The sequence below is a fragment of the Planococcus citri genome, chromosome 4 (genome assembly GCF_950023065.1).
Source record: "Planococcus citri chromosome 4, ihPlaCitr1.1, whole genome shotgun sequence".
In the NCBI taxonomy this organism is placed as follows: Eukaryota; Metazoa; Arthropoda; class Insecta; order Hemiptera; family Pseudococcidae; genus Planococcus; species Planococcus citri.
Genome location: NC_088680.1, coordinates 55816779 through 55839237, shown reverse-complemented (window position 1 = coordinate 55839237; position 22459 = coordinate 55816779). Strand labels below are relative to the sequence as shown.

General features: G+C 33.8%; 1 protein-coding gene across 3 annotated transcripts in view; it reads left to right on the top strand.

Annotated features, from left to right (window-relative positions):
* LOC135845558 (signal transducer and activator of transcription 5B-like) overlaps window positions 1-22459 on the top strand; it is a 36795-nt gene that overhangs the window by 1339 nt on the left and 12997 nt on the right. For 2 of the 3 annotated variants that reach the window (XM_065364186.1, XM_065364188.1), the window contains exons 2-4: window positions 3823-3962; window positions 4147-4303; window positions 21850-21939. In XM_065364186.1, the coding sequence (XP_065220258.1) occupies window positions 3835-3962; window positions 4147-4303; window positions 21850-21939 (375 nt within the window). In that variant the 5' untranslated portion in view covers window positions 3823-3834. Of the gene's footprint in view, window positions 1-3822; window positions 3963-4146; window positions 4304-12022; window positions 12336-21849; window positions 21940-22459 lie in introns of those variants that run through there. The other variant, XM_065364189.1, reaches the window with a different exon arrangement.

The window sequence follows — 22459 nt, the reverse complement described above, 5'->3', positions numbered from 1 at the left end:
AAACCTCGGGTGGTCTGGTTTTTGCTTTTCTCGCAGGTATTTCCGGTAGCTCGAGTTGTTTGTAATGTGGTATACTCCTGAATTAGAAAGTTTTCTACCAAAAGTCGTGGTGTGATTTGAGACACTCTTGATGGTATTTTTTTTAGCTCTTACATATTATGCAACACCCTCGAAATCTATTTTGGGAACCCTTGGATACCCAAAATTTACAGTTCTTTCGTAAAACTGGCTGATGTGAGAATTAATTGAGAAATTGGTTTGCCTTACAACGAGGGATTCATTTTGAGAAGTGATTTTTATGAGACTTTTAGGAGTCATTTTATTTTTATTCAAGTTTTTCGAAATATGCGAGGTCACTGATCAGATTTCATTAATTTAGGTTTTGAATTCGATTTGAACATTCTTGGTTTTAGGCTTAGTTTTAGGCTGCAATGGTAAAATTCCATCCATATGCCTAGCTGCCTGGCTTTTAATTTTATTTTTTAGAATTGAAACAAATCAAATTCTGAAACAACCCAAGGTCAAAGGTGTGTGGATTACATATAAATATTTCAATGAAATCAGCCACGCTCTGCTACCACTTCAAGCCTCCGTATTTTCTTCTCAGTTTTCAGTAACGTGGTCGCACATTATATCTACTGGATTTGAGTGAACCACATGCTCTGCTACCATTTTACATCTTGAATACCTATGGTTCCTTTTCATTTTCATCAATATAACTATTGCGTTCCAGCATTTCAATCAAACCACGTGCTCTGCTACCCTTCACACTTCGTGTAACTGTCATTATCATGATTTGTTTTCACTTGTCATGCTTTGCTACCATGTTTCTTGATTTTCATCATCTGCTACCATTTCACACTTTAAGCAGACATGATTTTCTTTTCATCAGCATGTAGCTATCATGTTCTAGAATTATGACCAAACCACATGCTCTGCTACCATTTCACACTATTAGTACTCAAAATAACTTTGTTTCATATCAATGGATAGCTATCTTGTGTATTGGAGATAAATAAACCACGCTACATGCTCACCTATAGTTCCTTTTCATCTTTATGATGGCTATCTTGTTCCAGCCTTTTGATCAAACCTTATGCTCTGCTACCATTTTACACTTGGGCAACTATGGTTGTTTTTTTCATCATCATGTAGACCTAGGCTATTGACTCAGGCCTGTTGACCCAAAATAAACCATAAACCAAAACCGCTTGAAAACTTGCTCGAATTACACTCTAAATGAACTGAAACCCAAACTGAAATACAACCTGAATCCAATATTACTCTCAACCCACAACTGGAACCAACACCAATTCAAATCATTTCACTTTTGAGTTTTTGAAATTCACTATCTTAGTTGTTAATAATTAGTCCAGATGTTCAATTGTTCAGACATGAATTTTAGTTTGGTGGGGTGGTGCCCTGGGTTGGTCGTATTAAAAAGGAACTTGCTCAGGTATTCCTAAATTGTGCTAACCTTCATTTTTCAATGAATACTATAAAGCATCCGAAAAATTGGCAAATATGATCCCAAGAACCCAACTTGAAACCAAAATCCCACCAAAAACAACACAATTTTGTGTGAAACCGAAATAAATTTCCACCTGTTTCAAATCCACACTCTAAACTGAAACCAAAATCCAAAACATTTCAGGATAACAGCCCTAGCTATCGCATTCCAGAATTTTTTATTTACTTCATGCTCTGCTACCATTTCACGCTTTCAGTGCTCGTTATAGTTTCTTTTCACCAATAGGGCATTGAATTGTTATAGCCCAGTCAAAATGCAATTTGATCCAAACATAATTGGGATCAAAAGTTTTTTTTTGGTGAATATTGTCTAGGGTGGTATGCTGAACAACATACTAAAAGTACCCGCCCCTACCCCATGAGCTAACCCCCCCCCCCTCCCACAGTGGATGAAAGCCCCCCAAAATCAGTTTTTCATCAAGAACTCCTGAAATATTGAATTTTGAGTAAAATGAGCTCAGTGATCATTTCATCTCGCATCTCCTCTCCAATACCTATCAAATGAGCTATAGACCAACTCCCTAGCCTCAAGGGGGGGGCGCTCCGACCCCTCAAAGTGGCGTGATTTTAATAATTTTACATCTTATGACTTGGGACTTGTAACCTGTTCTAATTCATAAAATGAAGTCAAACTTGGGGAATGGGATTCTCTTCGGGAGCTAGAGTTGAACTCTGGAGTGGGGAGGGTCAAAGTTGAAAATTGCAGAAAGGTCATTAGTTGAACTCTGGAGTGGGGAGGGTCAAAGTTGAAAATTGCAGAAAGGTCATTTTTTTGGAGGGGCATAACATGACCCCAAATGGATGAAAAGGGTCCAAAATCATACCATCGGACAGTATTCCCATTGTGATCAACATATCCAAATTTCAGCTTCCTAGGTCATCCCCACCCCATTTAAAGCGGAATTAAGTTGAAAATCCCATTATTTTGCCCCTATTTTCGTTTTTTTTTTCATCTTGAAAAAAGTGGGGATGATCTAGGAAGCTGAAATTTGGATATGTTGATCACAATGGGAATACTGTCCGATGGTATGATTTTGGACCTTTTTCATCCATTTGGGGTCATGTTATGCCCCTCCAAAAAAATGACCTTTCTACAATTTTCAACTTTGACCCTCCCCAAGTTTGACTTCATTTTATGAATTAGAACAGGTTACAGGTCCCAAGTCATAAGATGTAAAATTATTAAAATCACGTCACTTTGAGGGGGTCGTAGCGCCACCCCCTTGAGGCTAGGGAGTTGGTCTATAGCTCATTTGATAGGTATTGGAGAGGAGATGAAATGATCACTGAGCTTATTTTACTCAAAATTCAATATTTTCAGGAGTTCTTGACGAAAAACTGATTTTGGGGGGCTTTGATCCACTGTGCGGGGGGTTAGCTCGTGGGGTAGGGGCGTGGACTTTTAGTATGTTGTTCAGCATACCACCCTAGACAATATTCACCAAAAAAACCTTTGATCGCAATTTTTTTCTGCTATTTGACTGGGCTATTATCGCGTGTACACTGTACAGAATTTAAAAACCACGTGCTTTGCTTTACCATTTTACAACTTGAACTTATCAATGCTTCCTTTTCATCTTTATGCGCAATGTTACACACATAGGATAGCTATTGTGTTTGTGTTCTTGCATTTTATCAATCCACCTGCTCCGTTACCATTCTATTTATCAACAGATAGCTATCGCATATTATATGTACAATGATTTTGTTATTTCTTTTGAAGAGTTTTATCTACTTCCACTTTTGAAATTTTATCAAATTTCTTTTATGTAGGATTGTAGGCCTAGTTGAAGCCATGGAGATTAAAATGCTCTATTCACTGTCAGGCATTCAGGAGCTAGTTTTTATCTACGTTTGAAAGTTCAGTTTTCCGGTGGAACTTTTATGATAAAATTTTTAAATACCTACCTATGACTCAGAGTCAGCATTACCTACTCATTTTTCCCATTCGAATTGAACTTGAGTTTTATAAAAATGATGGCAATCTTCAGGAAAACAGCAAGTGGACCAAGTGGTTGAATTTTCATACGCTTCTTTTTAGTTTCAAAAATATCTTCCATTTTTTTCTGAGTTTTACGTTGATAAATTGACATTTGTCGATATCTGTGGCTCGGCACAACTTCCATATTGCTAATGCAGACCTCAACATATCAACGAACTAATACTCTTGAATTTTAGTCAAATCTTACATAATTTGTATTACACATTTATGAGTAAATTTTTAAGCGTTAGAATTTATTTAGTATCCGGATATCATAAATTAATAAAAATTTGTATATATCTTTTATTCAGCAACCATCATTCATGGCTCTGTGGCAAAAAGCTCAACACCTTCTGCCCGAAGCTTTACCACAAGTGCATGGCATTTACGGCGAACACTTCCCAGTCGAAGTGAGACATTTTCTGGCTCCGTGGATTGAGGAAAAAATATGGTGAGTAGTATTTTAGGAACTCAACTCCTATCTAATCGCATATCCGCGTCACTTTAAAAAAAAATCACTCTAGTGAAAAAATTTTACGCGGTAATTAATTTTCTGGCTCAATATCAACTTATGGTATTGAAGCAGTGTTTGGCTTCCTAACAAAAAAATGCTAACAAATTTTTATTCTTCTTAGGTCGGACTTTGATCCAGACAATCCGCAAAATGAAAAATACGCTCTCGAATTGTTTACATCTTTCCTTCAAGAGATTGAGACCAAAGCCAACTCTATGGTAGGAACCGAATCTTTTCCTGCCAAATTGAAATTATTAGAAGCGGTCAACTCTTTTAAGGTAATTACATCGGCACGTGTTTGATTATTTATCTATACTACTTTGATTGCTCGGGTAATCTAGATAACTGCGCTAATTGATTTTCAATTTCTATTCGGGATGGTGTTATCTCTGCGAGATGAATCTTTGCACATGTATCTTCATACTTTGTTTACTATAGCACGCGAATGCGATTTATCTGATCGATTTTGTATTCCTCGAAATAATTCGAAATTCAATTTGAAATTACGTTTGAAATGAAATAATTTATCGATACTAGTCTACCGTGTGGTGGCGAGTATTTCTGCTTCGATGTGGAAAAATTAGCATTCAAATGAGCGAGTAGCTGGAAAGGTAATCTTGGAGGTGATATTATTCGGTAGTATGTATCTATGGCTGTACCTCGAGCCATGTACGTTCTCGTCTCGTACTTCCCAAACCTGATTTGAATATTCTGAATCATATCTACTTCTATGAATTCGTACCAGTCGTCGAGGGCCTTCTATTTTTAATAATATAATTTTATCAATTAAATGCAACTCAGCTTCGCTGTTAATTTTCCATCACGATCTGATAAGGAATTTTCGGCGAACATTTCGTCCAATTCTGTAATTTTATCGATAAGATAGGATACATAGTACGAGTACATACTCGTATGTGATGATGATTTTTTTTTTTTTTTTGAATCTCCCGAAGTTTATTAGATAAGAATTCGGATGACGTGAGCAGATATACGAATTGCTAACTTGATACCGGAACTGACGTCCAGACAGAGAAACTGATTAAATTCGGTTCGCCTGATAATATATTGAAATAAAGGTCGTCCCTCGAATTAATTAATCGCACGTACTTCAAAAAAAAATTCAATTTATGGTGTTTTATGGCATTAATTTTATACTTTTTTCTTTCACGATTTTTTCGAAAATTTCATTTTTCAGAACACCTATTTTTGGAGAAAAAATTACAAAGTTCTAAGTTCTGCGTAAAAATTGTCTAGTTTTGAAAATTATCACATTTTTTGCTGGTCAAAATAATTTTCCCTTCACATCAGAACGTGAGTTTGACTTGAGAAAAATAGAAATGATTCCAAACTTTTTCAATGCTTTTCTCATTACAAGGTGTAAAAATTATCATTTTTTGGTATGTTTCGAGGTTTTTTTTAGATGTTTTAATATTTTGATAAAATCTCTGGAAATTGGCAATGAGGAATCCTTGAACCGGTTCCTGAAATGCGTATCTCGTTCCAAGTACATCAATTTTTTTTTTTGAAAAACAGGTTTTGTGCTATTTTTAGCACTTATTGTATGGCGCAGTCAACCAATTGACTAAATTCGTAATAGGCATCCAAGTCCTATAGGTATTTGACCTAAGGTTCAGTTTTCAAATTTTTATACAATTCTGAATTGAAAAAAAATATTGCAGAATGTTTCCAAGAAAAAAGTAATGAAAAATTGAGTTTGAAAATTCGGATTAATATTGAATTGAATCGAATTAGTTTCATTTCATTGTAGTTTTATCTGTGAATTAAGATACATTATTGCTCATAATCTTTTCAAAAATATTAATTAATCACAGGTTGAATGAGTCATTTTGATCTGGAACATTTTTAATAATTCTAGTGCTCTCTCGTTTATTTCTATTTATCTTATCGAAGTTTCGAAAGCAGTTTCGTGTGTACCACTTTGAGATTATTTAGAGATTTTTTTTGGCCTTTTTTACGTAGAATTACCTATTATTTTACCTATATCTAAACTTCTTTTTTACTTGGAAAACTCCTCAGTTATCCAATAAAGGTCAATGATTTCATTAAGAATTGATCGAAATGATGCGTATAGGTTATTGCGAAATGCGAAATTCAATATTAATTAATCCGCGACCCACAGACCACAGTATCGGTTTTTCCGAATTGATATGAAGAAAAAATACAATGTATACTTCGTAATTGTTCGCATTTAGAAATTTAATGAGCCGACGTAACGCATGTTGATAAACTGTTGATACCGTTAATCAAACGTTATCGTATAATTTTCTCACCCCGCTCAGCTCTCCTATCAATCTCTCTTCGATCATCTTTTATTTATGGATTACGATTGAGTAATTTTTCGTCAAGTGTTTCACACACTACAGTATGATGTCTTGAAGTGGCTGGAATTATTGTATGGCTTATGATGGCTCTAGCATACGTATAATATGTATAGCGTTGAATTGTTGGCATTATTTTTCAATCGTGTTTGTATAGGAAGGGTAAGAGGAAGTTTGGATAATAGGAGTTTCTTTGTTACCGTCTACTGCATATATACTGCCGTACCTACTCTTGAATTTATTAATTAGTACACGTTCGATTTAGTTGAAATAGATGCTTCGTGTAGAGATACAATAGGTACTGCAGGTAGCTTAGGTATCTCATTTGTTGTTGGATGTAACTTGGAGAAATTCATCTCGAGGGATAGGTATTTATTATATGTACTTAGTAAATGAGGTAAAAAAAAAGATTTGTCTGTGGAAATTTTCGTATTGATGGATAGGCTTCAATTTTTGGCTGAAAAGTTGTTGTTAAACCCATCAACGAAGTACCTTTCTTTCTCTGCTAAAATAGAGAATTGCCAAATTGTTGTTACCTGTTCACCTTGACCTTCTCACTTTTCTTCTACCATATTGCTGTTTGTTATATAACTTTATACTATGACGCTGTGGCTGTATTATTAAAAGAACAGCAGTAAATATTTAAGAATACCTGCGTTGAATTTTTATGGGAGTAAAAAATTTAGCCTTTTTTATGCATGTACATACTAGTTTTGGACCATTTTTATTTTTGAAAGAATATTAAGTATGCGAAAGCCACGTAGGTAGATAAAGGTATAGATACAATGTATTTCGTTATTTTTCCAAAAATTACTTAACCTTGAAGTCGTTTTAGGAGAGGGGATTTAATGTACCTACCTATTGAATTAATCAGGAAGTTTTTCATTTTCATGTTTTATTGCCAACATATGCACATTTTCAACAATTTTTTTGTTTTAGCTGCTGAAGAAGGGGAAAGGCATACACGATGTGCCTTTTTATATTGCAAAAAATTTATAAATATGAAATAGCTTTTAGTTTCGGAATGGGCAAAAGTGATGGTTTATCGCTTGATTGGAGGGAGGGGGTGGGGGGTCATGACTTGTATTTAGATTCTCCTGTTTTTAAAAATTGGAAGTTTATTTTTTTTTGAAAAATTCGGGCGTTTCGGATTTTTTTAGCGTTTTTTGAGTATTATTTTCAATGTAAGTAGGTAACCAAAATAAATATTAAAAAAATTTTTTTTTTTTGAAAAAATATTTAAAAAATCAGAAAGCTTTGCTGTGAAATGTTATCTCTCTGCTTTAAGGCTCCCTATCAATATAAGTCACCAAACGTATATTTTTAAATTTTTTGCAATCTCATCAAAAAATTTCATTTTGAAAATGACTCGTATTGAAAGTACAGGTTTCAAAATACTAAATGATTGAAAATGTGATCAGATGAGACTTGAGACGATTCGCAAAATTAGAGTTGCTATTGCAGGCATCGTATCGGGTCACTTTTAAAGTAACTTAGTCACTTTTTTCACGAAGTCACTTCTGGTTACTTTTTTCACCAAAAGGTCACTATTGAGTACTTTTCTTCCAAAAAGTCTATTTATTTTATTTTATTTTTTTTCAAATAAAAAAATCGTTTTTCATCCTAATCATCTTTTTGTTCTCATTTTCAAAGGATTTTATGCGATTTTTTTTCATTGAACGATTTCAAAATTTTAAAAACACAAATTTTTACTTTTTGAAACACCAATTTTTGAAAGCTTTTGCCCTCCAAAATCAAGATGGAAATTTATTTTTTTTTAAATCCAAGTTAATTTTCAAGAGCTTTTGACCTCGCTTAGGCCTGTTCTGTTTTCATTTTTAAAATCAACTTCCTTCAAAAAAACATCATTCAAATTCTAAAATTTTAAAAGTAAAAAAATGAACCACTACTTGTTCTCACATTTGAAAAAAAACGGATTTTCCTGCGGGGCCTTTTGTTTTTCGATTTTTTGCCCTCCTAAAAAAAAGTTGATCACTTTTTTGGTTACTTTTTTCACTGCTGAAAATCACTAAAGATACTTTTTTTTTTGAAAATTTTGGCTATACGATGCCTGCTACTGCTCATTAAAACTTTTCGTCAAAATGCATGTTTTTAACAAAAAAAAAAAAATAGTTCAGAAAATATTCTGTTAGTCACTCAAGTTGAAGGTGGGCCTTAAACCTTCGGAATAATTCGGAGTCGAATAAAATTGCTCGAGACTGCTGAAATATGGAAAAATATGTTGGTGTCATTTTAAGAGTACCTATACATATAAATCCAGAGGAGTATCAAAAAAATTTTTCTAAAATTTTCAAAAATTCAAGGTTGAGCTTTTTTTGAAAGCTGATTTTTCAAAAGATTGCTTAATTTTAAAGCTACCCATATTTTTAAAATTTGAAAAAAAAAAATGCTGGGGACATATATTTTTATGTTAATTAGATTTATGAACTTTTCAATATAGGATTTGTTAAATCATGAGGTGTGTGGAGCCCCAAACTCAGATCTTGGTCAAAATGAAGTGCTGAAATGTTTTCGAAAATTCTAAATACGAATATTAGTTTAGTTTTTTGTTTTTGCCTCTTCTACTTCCCTAAACCCTCACTGACTTCTAAAAATTCCTCAAAATTGAAACAATTCGCAAGATACATATGGTTTATTGGATTTTTGGGAGTGTTGAATATACACTACTCGCAGATATAAGCTTGTTTTTTAATTTTCTAAATAAAAGAAACGAGGCATTTTGAGAGTTTCAGTTACCAGTATGTTGACTTTCGTCTAGCCAAAAGAAGATTGTTCATACTTCATAACATTTTGAAATCGATAGTAAATTCTTATGCTTAGATGCTTCGCGTTACCTTAATGCCAAATCCGAGTATGTCCATTCAAAAAAAGTACGATTTTACGCATCACTGATAAGGTTCGGATATGTTCGGAAGGGTTCGTTGAGTTCTGATTGAACATCGGTCATCTTCGTGCATCTTTTGTGGTGCACTTTTACTGCACTCGGATGCAAATTTTTCAATTCAGGGCATCCCAGAGTCTTATCAGTGACGCAAAAAGACGATTTTTTTTTTTTTTTTTGAATGGACATACTCGGATTTGGCATTAAGGTAAGTAACGCTTCGTGTATAATTTCGTTGAATTTTTTTCAAAAATTTTCAGATTATTTTGTTTATGACAATCAGTGTTGCTGAAGTACCTAAAACCTGCATGTAACCCAATTTTTTCAATTTTCGTAAAAAGTTCGAGGTCGGTGTGGGCGTTGAAAATGGTTGAATCCGAAAAATGTGTTGATTTTCGTATTCAGCGCTCCCATGACCTAAATAAACCATATGTTACACGATTTTTTCAATTTTCTGAAAAATATGTTGAGGATCAGTATGTGGGTTAGAGAAGTTTAGTCCAAAAAATAAGTTGATATTCGTATTCAGTGCTTTCAAAAACGTATGAAACGATATGTCACTCGATATTTGAAATTTTTTTACATTTTGACCAACATTTTAGGATTTTGCCCTTCCCATTGTTTTGCGAATCCCATTACGATATGTTCATCGTTGTAAATAGGTATCATTTTTTTTTCAAAATGTTTAATTATAGCCTTGAAATTCTGTAAGATTTTAAAAAACGAGATTATTATCCCAACTACTAGAAAAAAATCGCATCCCAGTTGCCCCAAGTATGAGGAACCTGCCTATAAATTTTGAGCAAAATTGACTGATTTGTATGAAATGACCCCCCCCCCCTCCTACCTAGATTATCTCAATTGCTAAAAATAATCGCACCCAGTTGCCCCAAGGAAGGGTTGGGGACTGGGGAGCCAACGGAAGTCCCAATATGAGGAACCTGCCTATAAATTTTGAGCAAACTGGATTGATTTGATATGAAATGACCCCCCCCCCTCCTCTCCCCCTCACCATGAAAAAATGATCAGCGGGTGTCCAAATACCCTTCCAGGACTTGAAGGTTTCCAAAGGTACTAAATACAAATATGACCTTATTTTTTTGAACTATCTTACCCCCCCCCCCCCCTTCTTTGTTCTCAATTTACGTTAAATCTCGAAAATGTTGAGAATATCGTGCCATTCGTCTCCAATATTTCATTTTGGAAGGTTCTAAAAACGTAAATTAAGACTTTATTTTTCGACTCGATTTTTTACAAGCTCTCTCCCTCCCCTATTCCTCCCCTCCATTCAAGTCAAATTCTGAAAATGTTGAAAAAAACATGTGCCACGTATCGAATATCATGTTTTTGATGGTGCTGAACACAAATATGACCTTATTTTTTCAATCCGACATCTTCCACACTCCTCTACATCTGGAATATTGAAAAAAAACTCCTGAAAATATTGAAAAAATATCGAATATTATGTTTTCGAAGGTGCTGAACACCATTACGACCTCATTTTTTCAATTCGACCGACTCCTACCACGTTCCCTAATGTGTCCAGGCAATGTCCCCAGCAGTCAGACCTGGAGACTTATTTACGTTGATAAAAATAGATTGAATCCACCTACTGGAAACTGATTTTCAAATTATTTACATTCTCAATTTATTTTCCTCGGGCTTACTACTTGGTTACTAAACTCGCCAATTTTTTCAAGGAGAATTAGTTGTCATGCAGTCTCGTGTCTCGTTTCATTCGATCTCGATTTTGTATCACAATTCGCCGAACTAACGAGACGAATAGACGAAATATGCTTCGTTGAGATTAATTTCCATATATTTTTCTAATTTAATTCAATTTTTTTCTTCATCTTCCTGGTACTGAGCAAAGTACTCGTATGATATCGGAGAAAGATTCTGAAGAAATTCCCATCGTACGATAACTTCGGTATTTCTGTTTCTATTACGTAATGATAACCTCGCTCAATCCCTGGGCAAATCATCCGCTCGAGTAGACTTGTTACTTGAGTCAATTTCGCCGAAAAAATTTCACGTGTTCTGATCAACTGCAGCATCGTGACAGAAACCACAAATTGTGTATGTGCATACTTCTCATACATATAGTGCATGGGTTAGATGAAGTATTCGTCAATCGTCATTCGTCAGGATAGGATGGCGGCTATAACACCTTAATGTGCTGTACTGTACACGGTGTACGTATGAAAATCACATTATAACCCACATTATCATGCTACGGTGATACGAATGGAGTAAACGTATGTACAGTCCTTGAACTCGCGGTATGTATGTGTATATATTTTGTATGTGGAGAGTAAAGCCAGAAAAAAAAACCTGCCAACCAAAAATAAAAATCCACCTTGTTAGTAGTCCACACTAATGATTTTTGCCATCTATTTGCATATACTCGCGAGCGCAATTATTTGGGTTTTATTGTTAAAAACGGTGCTGATGGACTGGTTCAGGAGTTCAGGTATATCAATACGTATAACAAAAGACGACCTTTTTTATCTTCTAACGAGCCTTACCCCCAATTCAGTACTCCTTTCATTGGCTTTGAAACAAAATATGCGTATGATTGTGTATGTATTATTTAGTCAATGTGAAAGCAACCTTTTTATCTGGCTACCTTTCTCTCTCTCTCGCCCCCCTCTTGTCTTGTACGGGGTAAAGTACAAAATTTTTCGTTTCAGTGGTCGATTCGCGCTGGTCGTTGGAAAAAATATACCTATTTGCCAGTTTAGCATTGGTCGTTTCAGAGACCGCAGTGAGCTTTAGGCTGGTGGCATCGTGTTACCGTAACATTTTTCCTAGAACAGAGGAAAATCACGCTTTCCTCTGGATCTGCAGATTGCTGATGGTCGTGTCGATAGAGAGACTCGCGTTCGGTGTGTTTCATTTCCTAGAATGTTCGCGTGATTAATTCGATCGAGTTTTTTTTTTTTTTCGTTTAGCAGTTTTGTTTTTTTTTTTCGAACGTCGTCGTCGTCGTCGTGATTCTTCTGGCTGCTGAATGTATTTGCATAATATTTTTTCGTCTACGATTACGATGTATTGAGCTTGGCTTGGGTAAGTAATTGGCAAACCTAACCTAACCTGTAATTAACGTCTCGGATATAAGTTTTTAAACATGTTATGATAGGTTTCGCGTTGTTGAACAATTTCTTGTGAGCATCGAGTATCTAGTGGTCACTTGTGATCACGTACGTGGTGGATGACAAATTGATTGATACTGATACGTTATTTGGGCGCGATAGCGAGCTTTCTCGAGGTCTCTTCTCTTCGCGTGTGATCAAAACAATTATTACACTGTTGAGCTTTGGCGTCGTCGCTCGTTAAAAATACCTTGTTTCGCGGATAGATAACTTCTTAATCGACTCGACGTGTTTTAATGTAATTACTGTTTTTTTTAACTCTGCTGCGTACTACAAATACTGAGACTGACTGACTGTGTTTAATATGTTGTATGTACATACATACTACAAACGTGATTCGTGAATTTTCAAAGATTAGGCTACTTGTTTAACCGAAACGAGTCGAGATATGTTTATTTTATCGATAAACATTGCAGGCGTTTGGTGTGTACTTGATACTTGTATACAAGCTCATAAATACCGCCGCCGTTCTTTTCTTATTCTCTGTTTTCCTCGCGTTTTTCTTTGTTTCTCGTCGCGGTGATTTACACCACCGCTGTCGAGTCGAATGCCCAAACCACCTACATCGACGACCTTGAAATTTTCGCACCAAAAAAAAAAAAAAAAAAACAGAAAAATCAACGAGACGATAGGTACATAAACGTAAACAGTCGAGATTGAAAATATCCATGTATCCGTTCTATCGTCGTCGTGGCGTTCCCGATCATAATATTATACGTACTTACATATTGGAACGAAAGCTCTTCAGAAATTTGTGTGAGAGGTGCTTGAGAAGGTCGAGTAGAAAGTTGACGTATCTTGAGTAGATACGACGGAAAGCTTGAAGGAAAAAAGATAATTTTTTATTTCAATACGCGTAATTTCGTTTTTTTGATGAGGAAGTGGGGGGAGGGGGACGCAGAAGTGTCTGAAAATTGATCTAGTTGAAGCGAGCCAAAATATATGTTGACAAAAAATGATTTTGATTGAAAATTTTTAGGCATAGTTCTTTCTCTGCTTAAAATATTATGCACTTGGATTTGATTACAAAGAGTGACTCAAGTGTAAGTTTCGCCTATAAAAATTTCTCATCAAAATTAATTTTTTCGATGTATGTTGAAAGTATTTGAAAAATGAGTCTTTCTCGAAGACAATAAATCACACTTCTCCCTAGTAAAAATTGATAAGGTTCCCCAAAAAGTCTCTTTTTTTCAAAAAATATCTTGAAAAATCTCGCTTTTTTTGCTACAGGAATTGTCTAGAATGGCCAAAAACAGAAAAAAATGATCGCTTTTCGACAAAAATTGCGGGAAAATGCCATTTTTTTGGCAATCATTGCCAAGAAGTCTTGCTTTTTCTAATAGGTAATTGACTGAAAAAATTCTTGAATTTTTTTTCAAAAATTGAGTACTTACACAAAGGTTAGCTTTTTTGCCAAAAATTACCAAAATTTTCCAATTTGGATCAAAAAGAAGCAAAATATTTATAGTTCAACTTTTTTGACAAAAATTCTTGCTTTTTAGCACGATTAGTTCCTACGTATAAAATTTTACTTTTTTCCTAAAATTATTTTGTTAATAATTCCCAAAAACTCCTGATTTTCGAAAAAATTATCGAAGTCTTGCATTGCGTCAATTCATTGCCCAAAATTGCTAAGAAACCCTGCCTCTTGCTGAAATTATTGTCAAAAGTTTCATTTTCTGTCAAAAGTAGCAAAAAAATCTCGTATTTTGTCCAAATTTCAAAGCTAAAGGTACATACTTCTTTTTTTTTTTTTTTTTTTTTTTGAAAAAAATTAGCATGAGTCTTTAAAATTTTATGCTTTATACTCGTACTTATCTACTCAGCCATTTCCCAAGTAATTTTTTTCGCAGAAAGAACCCTTGATTTTCCTCGAGGCAATTCTTTAGAAAAATTGGAAGCCTTAGGGGAAAAATGAAAAAAACAAAATTGTGAAACATGGAATTTTCCTCATCATTGCTAGTTTTCCATTTTCTGGAAACTCCAGAGAAGCTAAGGAATGTCTCCTTTGAAAAAAATCAGGAACAAAAATAAATGGTGTTGAAAAAGAAAAAAATTCCAAAATAAGTAAATTTTATAGAATAATTTAGCACACCACATTTTTGAGGATTTTCAGGTACCCCTACTCTCTTTCGGGGCTCAGTTTTGAATTTGGAGTAAAATCGACTTGAAAAACTGAATTAACGACTCAGAATATCAAACACCAATTTTCAAAATTTTGGTCAGCTTGATTTTATCAGCTCCCACTGTACGTCCTTTCCTCATAAACCTGAAATCCCTTCTTTTTCATCTCCCAGGGTACTTATCTAACAGGTAGTGGAAGTAGTGAAAAAAATAGTGAATTTTGTCAAAAAAGTGGTGAAAAAATGAAAAAATTCAAACAAGCGACACAAACCTTCAAATTATTGAAAAAAAGATTATTTTTGATGAAATTGGCAACATTGTTGGAATAAGTATGTGACGTCAATTTAGCCGGTAAATTTTCTGCCAATTTTAATTTTTTTGAAAATTTTCTTGTGAAAAATTTAAATTTATTTTTGTGTGCGTGTGTGGGGGGCAGTGGTGTAGCCGGGGGGAAGGGGGCCATTGCCACCCCTCTTTGCGAGCGTAAATTTGAAATAAATCATGCAAAAATGAACGTTTTTTTCATTTTTTGGACCCATTTTTCAAAAAATGTTCGCTCTTGCTTCGCTCGAGCAGTAATTTTATCTTCATTTTTATAAAATCATCACGTATCAAGAAGGGTATTCTGAAAATTACCTCTAATTTTGTTTTTTTTATGCCTAAAAATCTGGTTTTTCCTCCTCTTTGATAAAATTCTGGGTATGCCAGTGTGAAGAAGTGGAGGGGGGGGGGGGGGGGTAGAGTGGAGAGCTTTCTGAAAATTTGATTGAAAAAAGGTATTGAAAAAGGTAGTGGAAAAGTGGTGATTTTTTTCACAAAAAAATCCGTTAGAAACCATGTCTCCTTTTTCTTGCCATTTTAGTTCCTGAATAATCTAGTTTGTACTCATTTTGGACCTATTTCAACGCCAGAATTCTAAATATTGGGGGTTTCGTCCCATATTTTCAACTTTTTTGACAAATTGGATTGGAAAATGGCCTCATTTCGTCATGCCTTGTTATTTCTATCAAACGTTGTGAGTTTGAAAGAATGTGTGCGTATCGAAATGGGCTAAACGTTGTGGTCTTATCAGGTTGTAAAAAGAGTCGACAATCGATGACCATAAATTTTCTGTCGAAAACGAAAAAAGGTTTTCAGATTAGAGTTGCGTTTTTGAGGTTTTGATAAAGAGAAAAATCTGCAACGTAGCTTATTGATGGACACTCGTGGGAAAATATGTAATAACTTGGAAAGTCAGTAGGAGGAAGGTAAAATCGCGTGGATCTTTCGTAGCTTTATTTTCTACGTTTGTAGATTTTAAATTTTTTCTCGTTTCAGGTGCGAAATAAATCAAAATTGGGGATATGTTGGTTTTGATAAAGTTATTCTAGAAGTCATGCATTTTCCATTGAAACTTGATTTTTTTCGATTTATTTTTCAAAAAAGAAAAAAAGATCCTGTCAAGTCAGTTAATCAGTTATGATTTGATCAGGACATCAAGAGCATCGGTTCTTTTCTGAAAAAATTGAAGAGTGGCGAAAAACTGCTCCCAAATTTTGAGAGTGCATTTTTGAATAGGTGGTGGCTGGTGGTAAAGGTCAAAAAATAATATTTCTGTTAAATACTTCTCAGATTTTTGTAGTGCATTTAGTGGTGTCAGAGAGGGAAGAAGAGGGGAGAATTATTTTTCAACCTGTTGATTAGGGAAGAAGAAATACATTTTCGTACTCCTACTCGTGCATATAAATATGGTTTTAGAAAAATGTATATCTATTTCCTTTATGATAATTGATAAAATATCAGATGCCCACGCTGATGAAAACCGTTTTGACCAAAATCAGGATATGATAAAAGCTGATTAAATATAATGGGAATAACCCGATCACTATGAAGGATTCAAATTCCAGGATTTCCCTGCAAGGTACACGACAGGTTATCATTTTTTTCAGCGATTTTATCATTTGAATTTCGCGAATGTGTAGGTAGATGCGGATGTAACGATGCTACAATGTTGAAAAAAAAAAATGCTCGAATAATCAAATGAAAAATGAGTCAAATTGGCGTGGGTTTGTGTGCTGCATCGAACGTTTTCTACATTCTGTAGATATTTTTTCATTGAAAAAAATACACAGACATGTATGGCGTCGATGCATGATGAATTTCATGTAAAAACGTCTCGTATTGCGCTGATTTAACGTATTTCGGATTTTTTCCACGCATTGAACGGAACATAATTGGAGATTGTCTCGAATGTGAGCGTAGTTAGCGTATAATCAATTTATAGGGTTGATCATTAGTTTCAAGTGTCGAAGTTGATTGCTATTGTTATCTAGTGCCACTAGTGCCACTGCCAGGTGCATTCAAGACTCAAGTGACCAGAATGCGAATTGTGTGTGCGTGCGTCTGTCTGTCTGCGTTGTTCGTACATTATTGCAACTACCGTTAATTAATGAATACGAAATTTCCAGCCAGTTAACTTTTTCGCGAACTTGATCCTTTACCTCTTGTCAGTACAATACGTACCTAGATCTGTCTATTGTTGCAATACAAAAGAAATTAATACAGCGTCCTTAGAGCGTGTTTTCCTTTTCGTTCTATTATAGACACAACAAACCAGCTACACATGAGTTTGAACCCAGTGTTTTCTTCCCATCACGTCCATTTTCATTTCTAAAATTGAATATTTGGTGTTAAAAATGTCATTAACGTTGACACAGTTAAATTGGAAATATTGTGAGATGATTTGAAAAATGATCTATGAAAATACCTACAATATGTCCCAAAAGTTTGGATCGATCAGAGAGAATTGTGAAATAATTCCTTCTGATGAAGTTTTTTTTTTCTTATGAAAGACTGTTTAAATATTAGCCTTAAAAATTTCAAGACTATTGTCCTGAATGTCTTAAAAGAGCAGATAATGAAATTTTTGGGTAAAAAATCCGAAAATTTTACATTTCAAGATGTAACCTATGTATCGTGTTCTTTAAATACTTCTCATTTTCTAGTGGCCATGTTGGGTTAAAATAGGTATTTTTGTTGGGGAAGATTTATAAATAGATTTTTTAAATCTTTACTTACATGAATATTTACTTTAAATGGGATTTACTGTGCTTTCTGTTACGATTAGTACACATTCGTATTTCATTAGAACCAAGCAAAGTTGTGGTCTCGGTTTCATTTTTTGATGTAAAAGACAACCTTCTTCAACATCTTAATTTAATTATTAATTTAATTTTAAAATTCAAATTAGTCTACTCATCGATAACCGGTGTTGTAGGAACTGAATTGTTTTCTCAACCGCAATAGTTTACTCATCCAACGTTATCTATGTAATTATGCATATTACACATTACACGTTGGAATATTATAATCTATACTAATATACGAGTATTTGAAAATATTCTCAATTACACCATTTCTCTATCTCATTCATCTCGAATTCTTCTACGCACCTTTGTAGTCGCAGTTCCGATAAATACCTATAGACTATCATTTTTCATCTTCACTTCATGAGTCATCTCACCGATCGTACGTTGTTTTTACTCGTATTTCTTTCACAAACGCGTTATAACTATCGTCACGTGGTCATGAACAAGGTTGTAATAACGTAGTTAGTTGTTTCAATTTCGAAGAAATAGCCTACGTGAAAGGTGTTCGAGTCTGTGTTGTGGATGCTGCAGGATGAATGAATTAGTGGATTAGGTCATCGTGGGTTTTTTCCAATTTTTCGACTGTACTCGTGCTTTCTGTAGAGCGTGATGGTTGTAAGTTTAATTGTATTGTTTTTAGGGTTTCACGTGTAGAGTGTGCGAATGTTTGTACCATTTTTAGAATGTTATAAATGAAGAGTGTTTCGGTTTAATATTATCTTCAAATTTACAGATTTGCTAGAAACTTATCAAATAATTTGATAATTATGGCCTCATTTCGCCTGTTTTTATATCATATTCGAGTAAATTTACTGAAAATGAAATTTGAAGTCTATTAATTATTATCCACAGTTTGATTATCGATTCTGTTAAATAAATAATTATTTTTTTGAAAAATTATCGATCTAAAAATTAGTTAAAGAATCGATTGATCCTTCAACTTCGAGTAATTATTAATCACGAATACCTCTCTTTGAGTATAGACAATATTTCTACCAGTCGGTTCAGACTAGAATCATTTTCCAGCATTTTTTCAAGTACTAAACCCATTTTTAAACAGAAAAGTACTTAATTTCACTCGTACCAGGCACTCGCTACCTGTCCTGCTGCGAATCTATCAATACCTGTCCATGTTTTCGAATTAATGACCCTTCATGTGCAAGTGCAAAGCTTACCTACCACACTCTCAGTACAAACTACGAGTACATTCTAACTACAAAGTGCATTAAATGTGTTCAAATGAGCTCTTAGTGCATGAAGCATTGAAGCTTATTCAAAGTTTAAGGGTGGGAAACTTTTGGTCATCTTTCTGAGTAGGTATTTTAATTAAAGGTGTACGCCTACGTACCGATTTGAAATATTTACTCACTTTTTAAAAAATGTTTACCCTTTATTGGAATTTTTTGAAAGTTTCGAAACTTATGGTCTCTTTTTAAACTATCTATGTATCCTTTTTGGAACTTGATGAGCACTTTCGAGTTTTCTTTTGGTTACTTTCTTTAGTTCTAATAACTTTTCAGGGTTTTTGGTTACTTCTTGAGATTCTTGGGTTCTTATGATTTTCTAGTTTTGAGAGGATTTGGCCTTTTTGAAATTTTTTAGCCACCTTTTTGTTGTGTTTTAATCACATTTTCAAGTTTTTTGGGCACTACTAGAAATGTTTGGCTTTTTATGATTTTCTAGTGTTAAGATGATTGGACTTTTTGGAATTTTTTGGCCACTTTCTGTAGTTCTAATAACTTTTCAGGGGTTTTAGCCCCTTCTTGAAATTTTTGACTTTTTCTGGTTTTGAGATAATTGGCCTTTTTGGAATTTTTTAGCCCCTGTTTGAAATTTTAGTCACATTTTCAAGTATTTTGGCCCCTTCCCTAAATTTTTGGCTTTTTATGATTTTCTAGTTGGAGATTGAACTTTTTGAAATTTTTTGGTCACTTTTTGTAGTTTTTATCACTTTTTAAAATTTTTAGACTCTAAAATTTTTAGTCATTTTTTAGACCCTTGGTCATATTTGAAATTTGTGTATGTACAGTTTTGAGTTTTCATTACTTTTAAAGGTTTAGAGTTTTTTGGTACCTACTTTTTGTAAATTTTTCTGAATGTTTTGGTCACTTTTTGAAATAAGTGGAGTTTGTTTTTTTTTTTTCGTCAACTTTTGGTAGTTATAGTCACTTTTCAGGATTTTTGATCATGTTGAAACTTTTTTGGGGGAGTTTTGGTTGCTCTCTAAAGATTAACTTTTTTTTTAATCATCATTTTTCAAAATTTTTTTTTTGAAAAATGAGAAACAATTGAAAAAACGAATTACAAGTATGAAAAACTAAGTTGGAAGAAAATAGAAATAATTTTTATTAATTTTTTTAGTAAACTTGTGATCGATTTTCAAATTTTGTTCTACTGTTATTTTCTTATCGTTTTTCGGGGAAAGTATTTGGACTTTTTTGGGGACCGGGGGGGGGGGTGTTTGTAATGTCTTTTTGAAATGTTTGTACTCTTGGGAATTTTTAGTCACTCTCTGTATTCATAATTCTGGTCACTTTTCAGATTATTCAATTAATTCTGATCACTTTTCAGATTTTTCAATCACTTTTTTGAAACTTATGGTGATTTTAGAATTAGATCTTTAGACACTTTTTGGAGGTATTTTTTTTTTTTTTTTAGTTTTGGTCACTTTTAATTTGGGGGGGGGGGGGGTTGAAAAGTCTGTGGTGAAATTTTTGTTTCGTTTTTCAAATTGTCAGTCACTTTGAAATCTTTTTATAAGAGTAATAATTTTAGTCACTTTTGAGGATTTTGGTCGTATTTGAAATTTTAGTGACCTTTTAAGGTACTTCTTTTCGCCACGTTTGAAAGTATGGTGTTTTTTTTTTTTGGTACTTCGTAATTTTTTTTCAGAAGTTTTGACCACTTTTTAAGATAATTTCTGGCTTTTTTGGAATTTTTTTACCATTTTGAGTTTTTTTCGAGCCACTGCCGGAGTCATTTTTCCAGGATTTTTGGTCACTTCATGAAATTTTAGGTCATTTTAAAACTTATGGGAGTTTTGGTTGCCTACTTCTTGGAGATTCAGTCTTTTTTGAAACATCTGGTCACTTTTATAATTTTTTTGTCATTTTTTGAGATAAGTAGCCCTGTTTAGCCTCTTTAAAATTTTTAGTTGCTTTGTAAAATTCTAGTCAGTTGTCTAGTTTTTTGATCATTGTTACAAACTTGTGATAATTAGAATTTTGAGCAGTTTATGTCACTTTGTGGTGGTTTATGTTTTCTCTTAAAATTTTTGGTTATATAGTTTTTGTATTTTTTTTCAAACTTTTCTATTCGTTTATAAAAATTTCCTGTCATTTTTAAAAATTTTGATCATAGAATCTTGTCATTTTTTGAGAATTTTTGACTTTTTTTTAGAATTTTGATCTGTTTTTTTGAGATTTTTGGTCACTTTTAGATTTTTTGATTTTTTGTCTTGTTCGAGTTTTTTTTTCAAGTCGTTTCAAAAAATTTCCCATTATTTTTGTCACTTTTTGAGATTTTTTGACTTTTTTTAGAATTTTGATTTTTTTTTTTGAGATTTGTGGTCATTTTTAGATTTTTTGATTTTTGTCTTATTCGAGTTTTTTTTCAAGTCGTTTCTAAAAATTTCTTATCATTTTTGTCACTTTTTGAGATTTTTTGACTTTTTTTAGAATTTTGATATTTTTTTGAGATTTGTGGTCACTTTTAGAATTTTCAATTTTTTGTTTCGTTCGAGTTTTTTTTTTTTTGGACGAAAATTAATTTATTTTCCGTTTTACGAACAAATGGGTTGAATTGTGATATGATCGTTAATTTTTGTCCAAGTTCTCTTTTCAGTAGGTAATAGGTACATAAACGAGCTGACGCAATTCATTGCATAGCCCCCTAATAACTAGGCCTAATTTTCATAAACTTACATATTTTGCATCGAGTACTTAATGAAGTTTAATATCTTATCTAATTAGACCCACCGAGTATTCAGCCAATTTTCTACTCAACTTACGTAGTTATTTTATTACACTCGTACTTGTACATATTTACGATTTACATAAATTTTCCCACCAACAGCGAATATTATCAATTCTCCTTCTTCGTTAGTGTTATTTTTTATTTCGATATTTTGTTCGCTGCAGTACTTATTTAATTTTTCGTTTTTTCTTACATTTTCAGCAACGGTTCAGTTACAATCCAGCCGAGCTGTTTCGTCTGATAAGAAATTGCCTGCTGAGTGAAATGAGATTGGTTGAACAAGCTGAATCGGTGAGTTGACAATTGACATTTTTTGCGTTGGCGCGGGCGGTAGGTATCTTCGCCTGGTTCGATACGCTGCCGTTAATGTATGTTTTAGCAGTTTAGTTTATATATGTAAATGGTCGCGACTCGAGAGATAAGAATATATAAGTTGGTATACATTACATACTGTGTAGTGTGATGCATACGTTGACGTACACAATCATGTAAAATATACCACATAAATGGAAAGAGTGAGAGAGTGAGACAGAGACAGAGAGAGAGAAGAGCATATCAGAAGTGCGTACCTCTACCTACCTATTCGTTCATGTTCGCGGCTCGCGTTCGTTCGCTTCCGCTCATTTTATTCTATACACCGAGTACCTCTGGCTCTAACCTAACCAACTATACAATATCATCGCAACGACCAGGACGATATGACGTTAATTTGCTAATTGAGCTGGAAAATACGTACTTGTATAAGACTGTACGTACGTGTGTGTCCGACAGTGTTTGATTGATACATGCGTTGGTTTTTACTGTTACACAG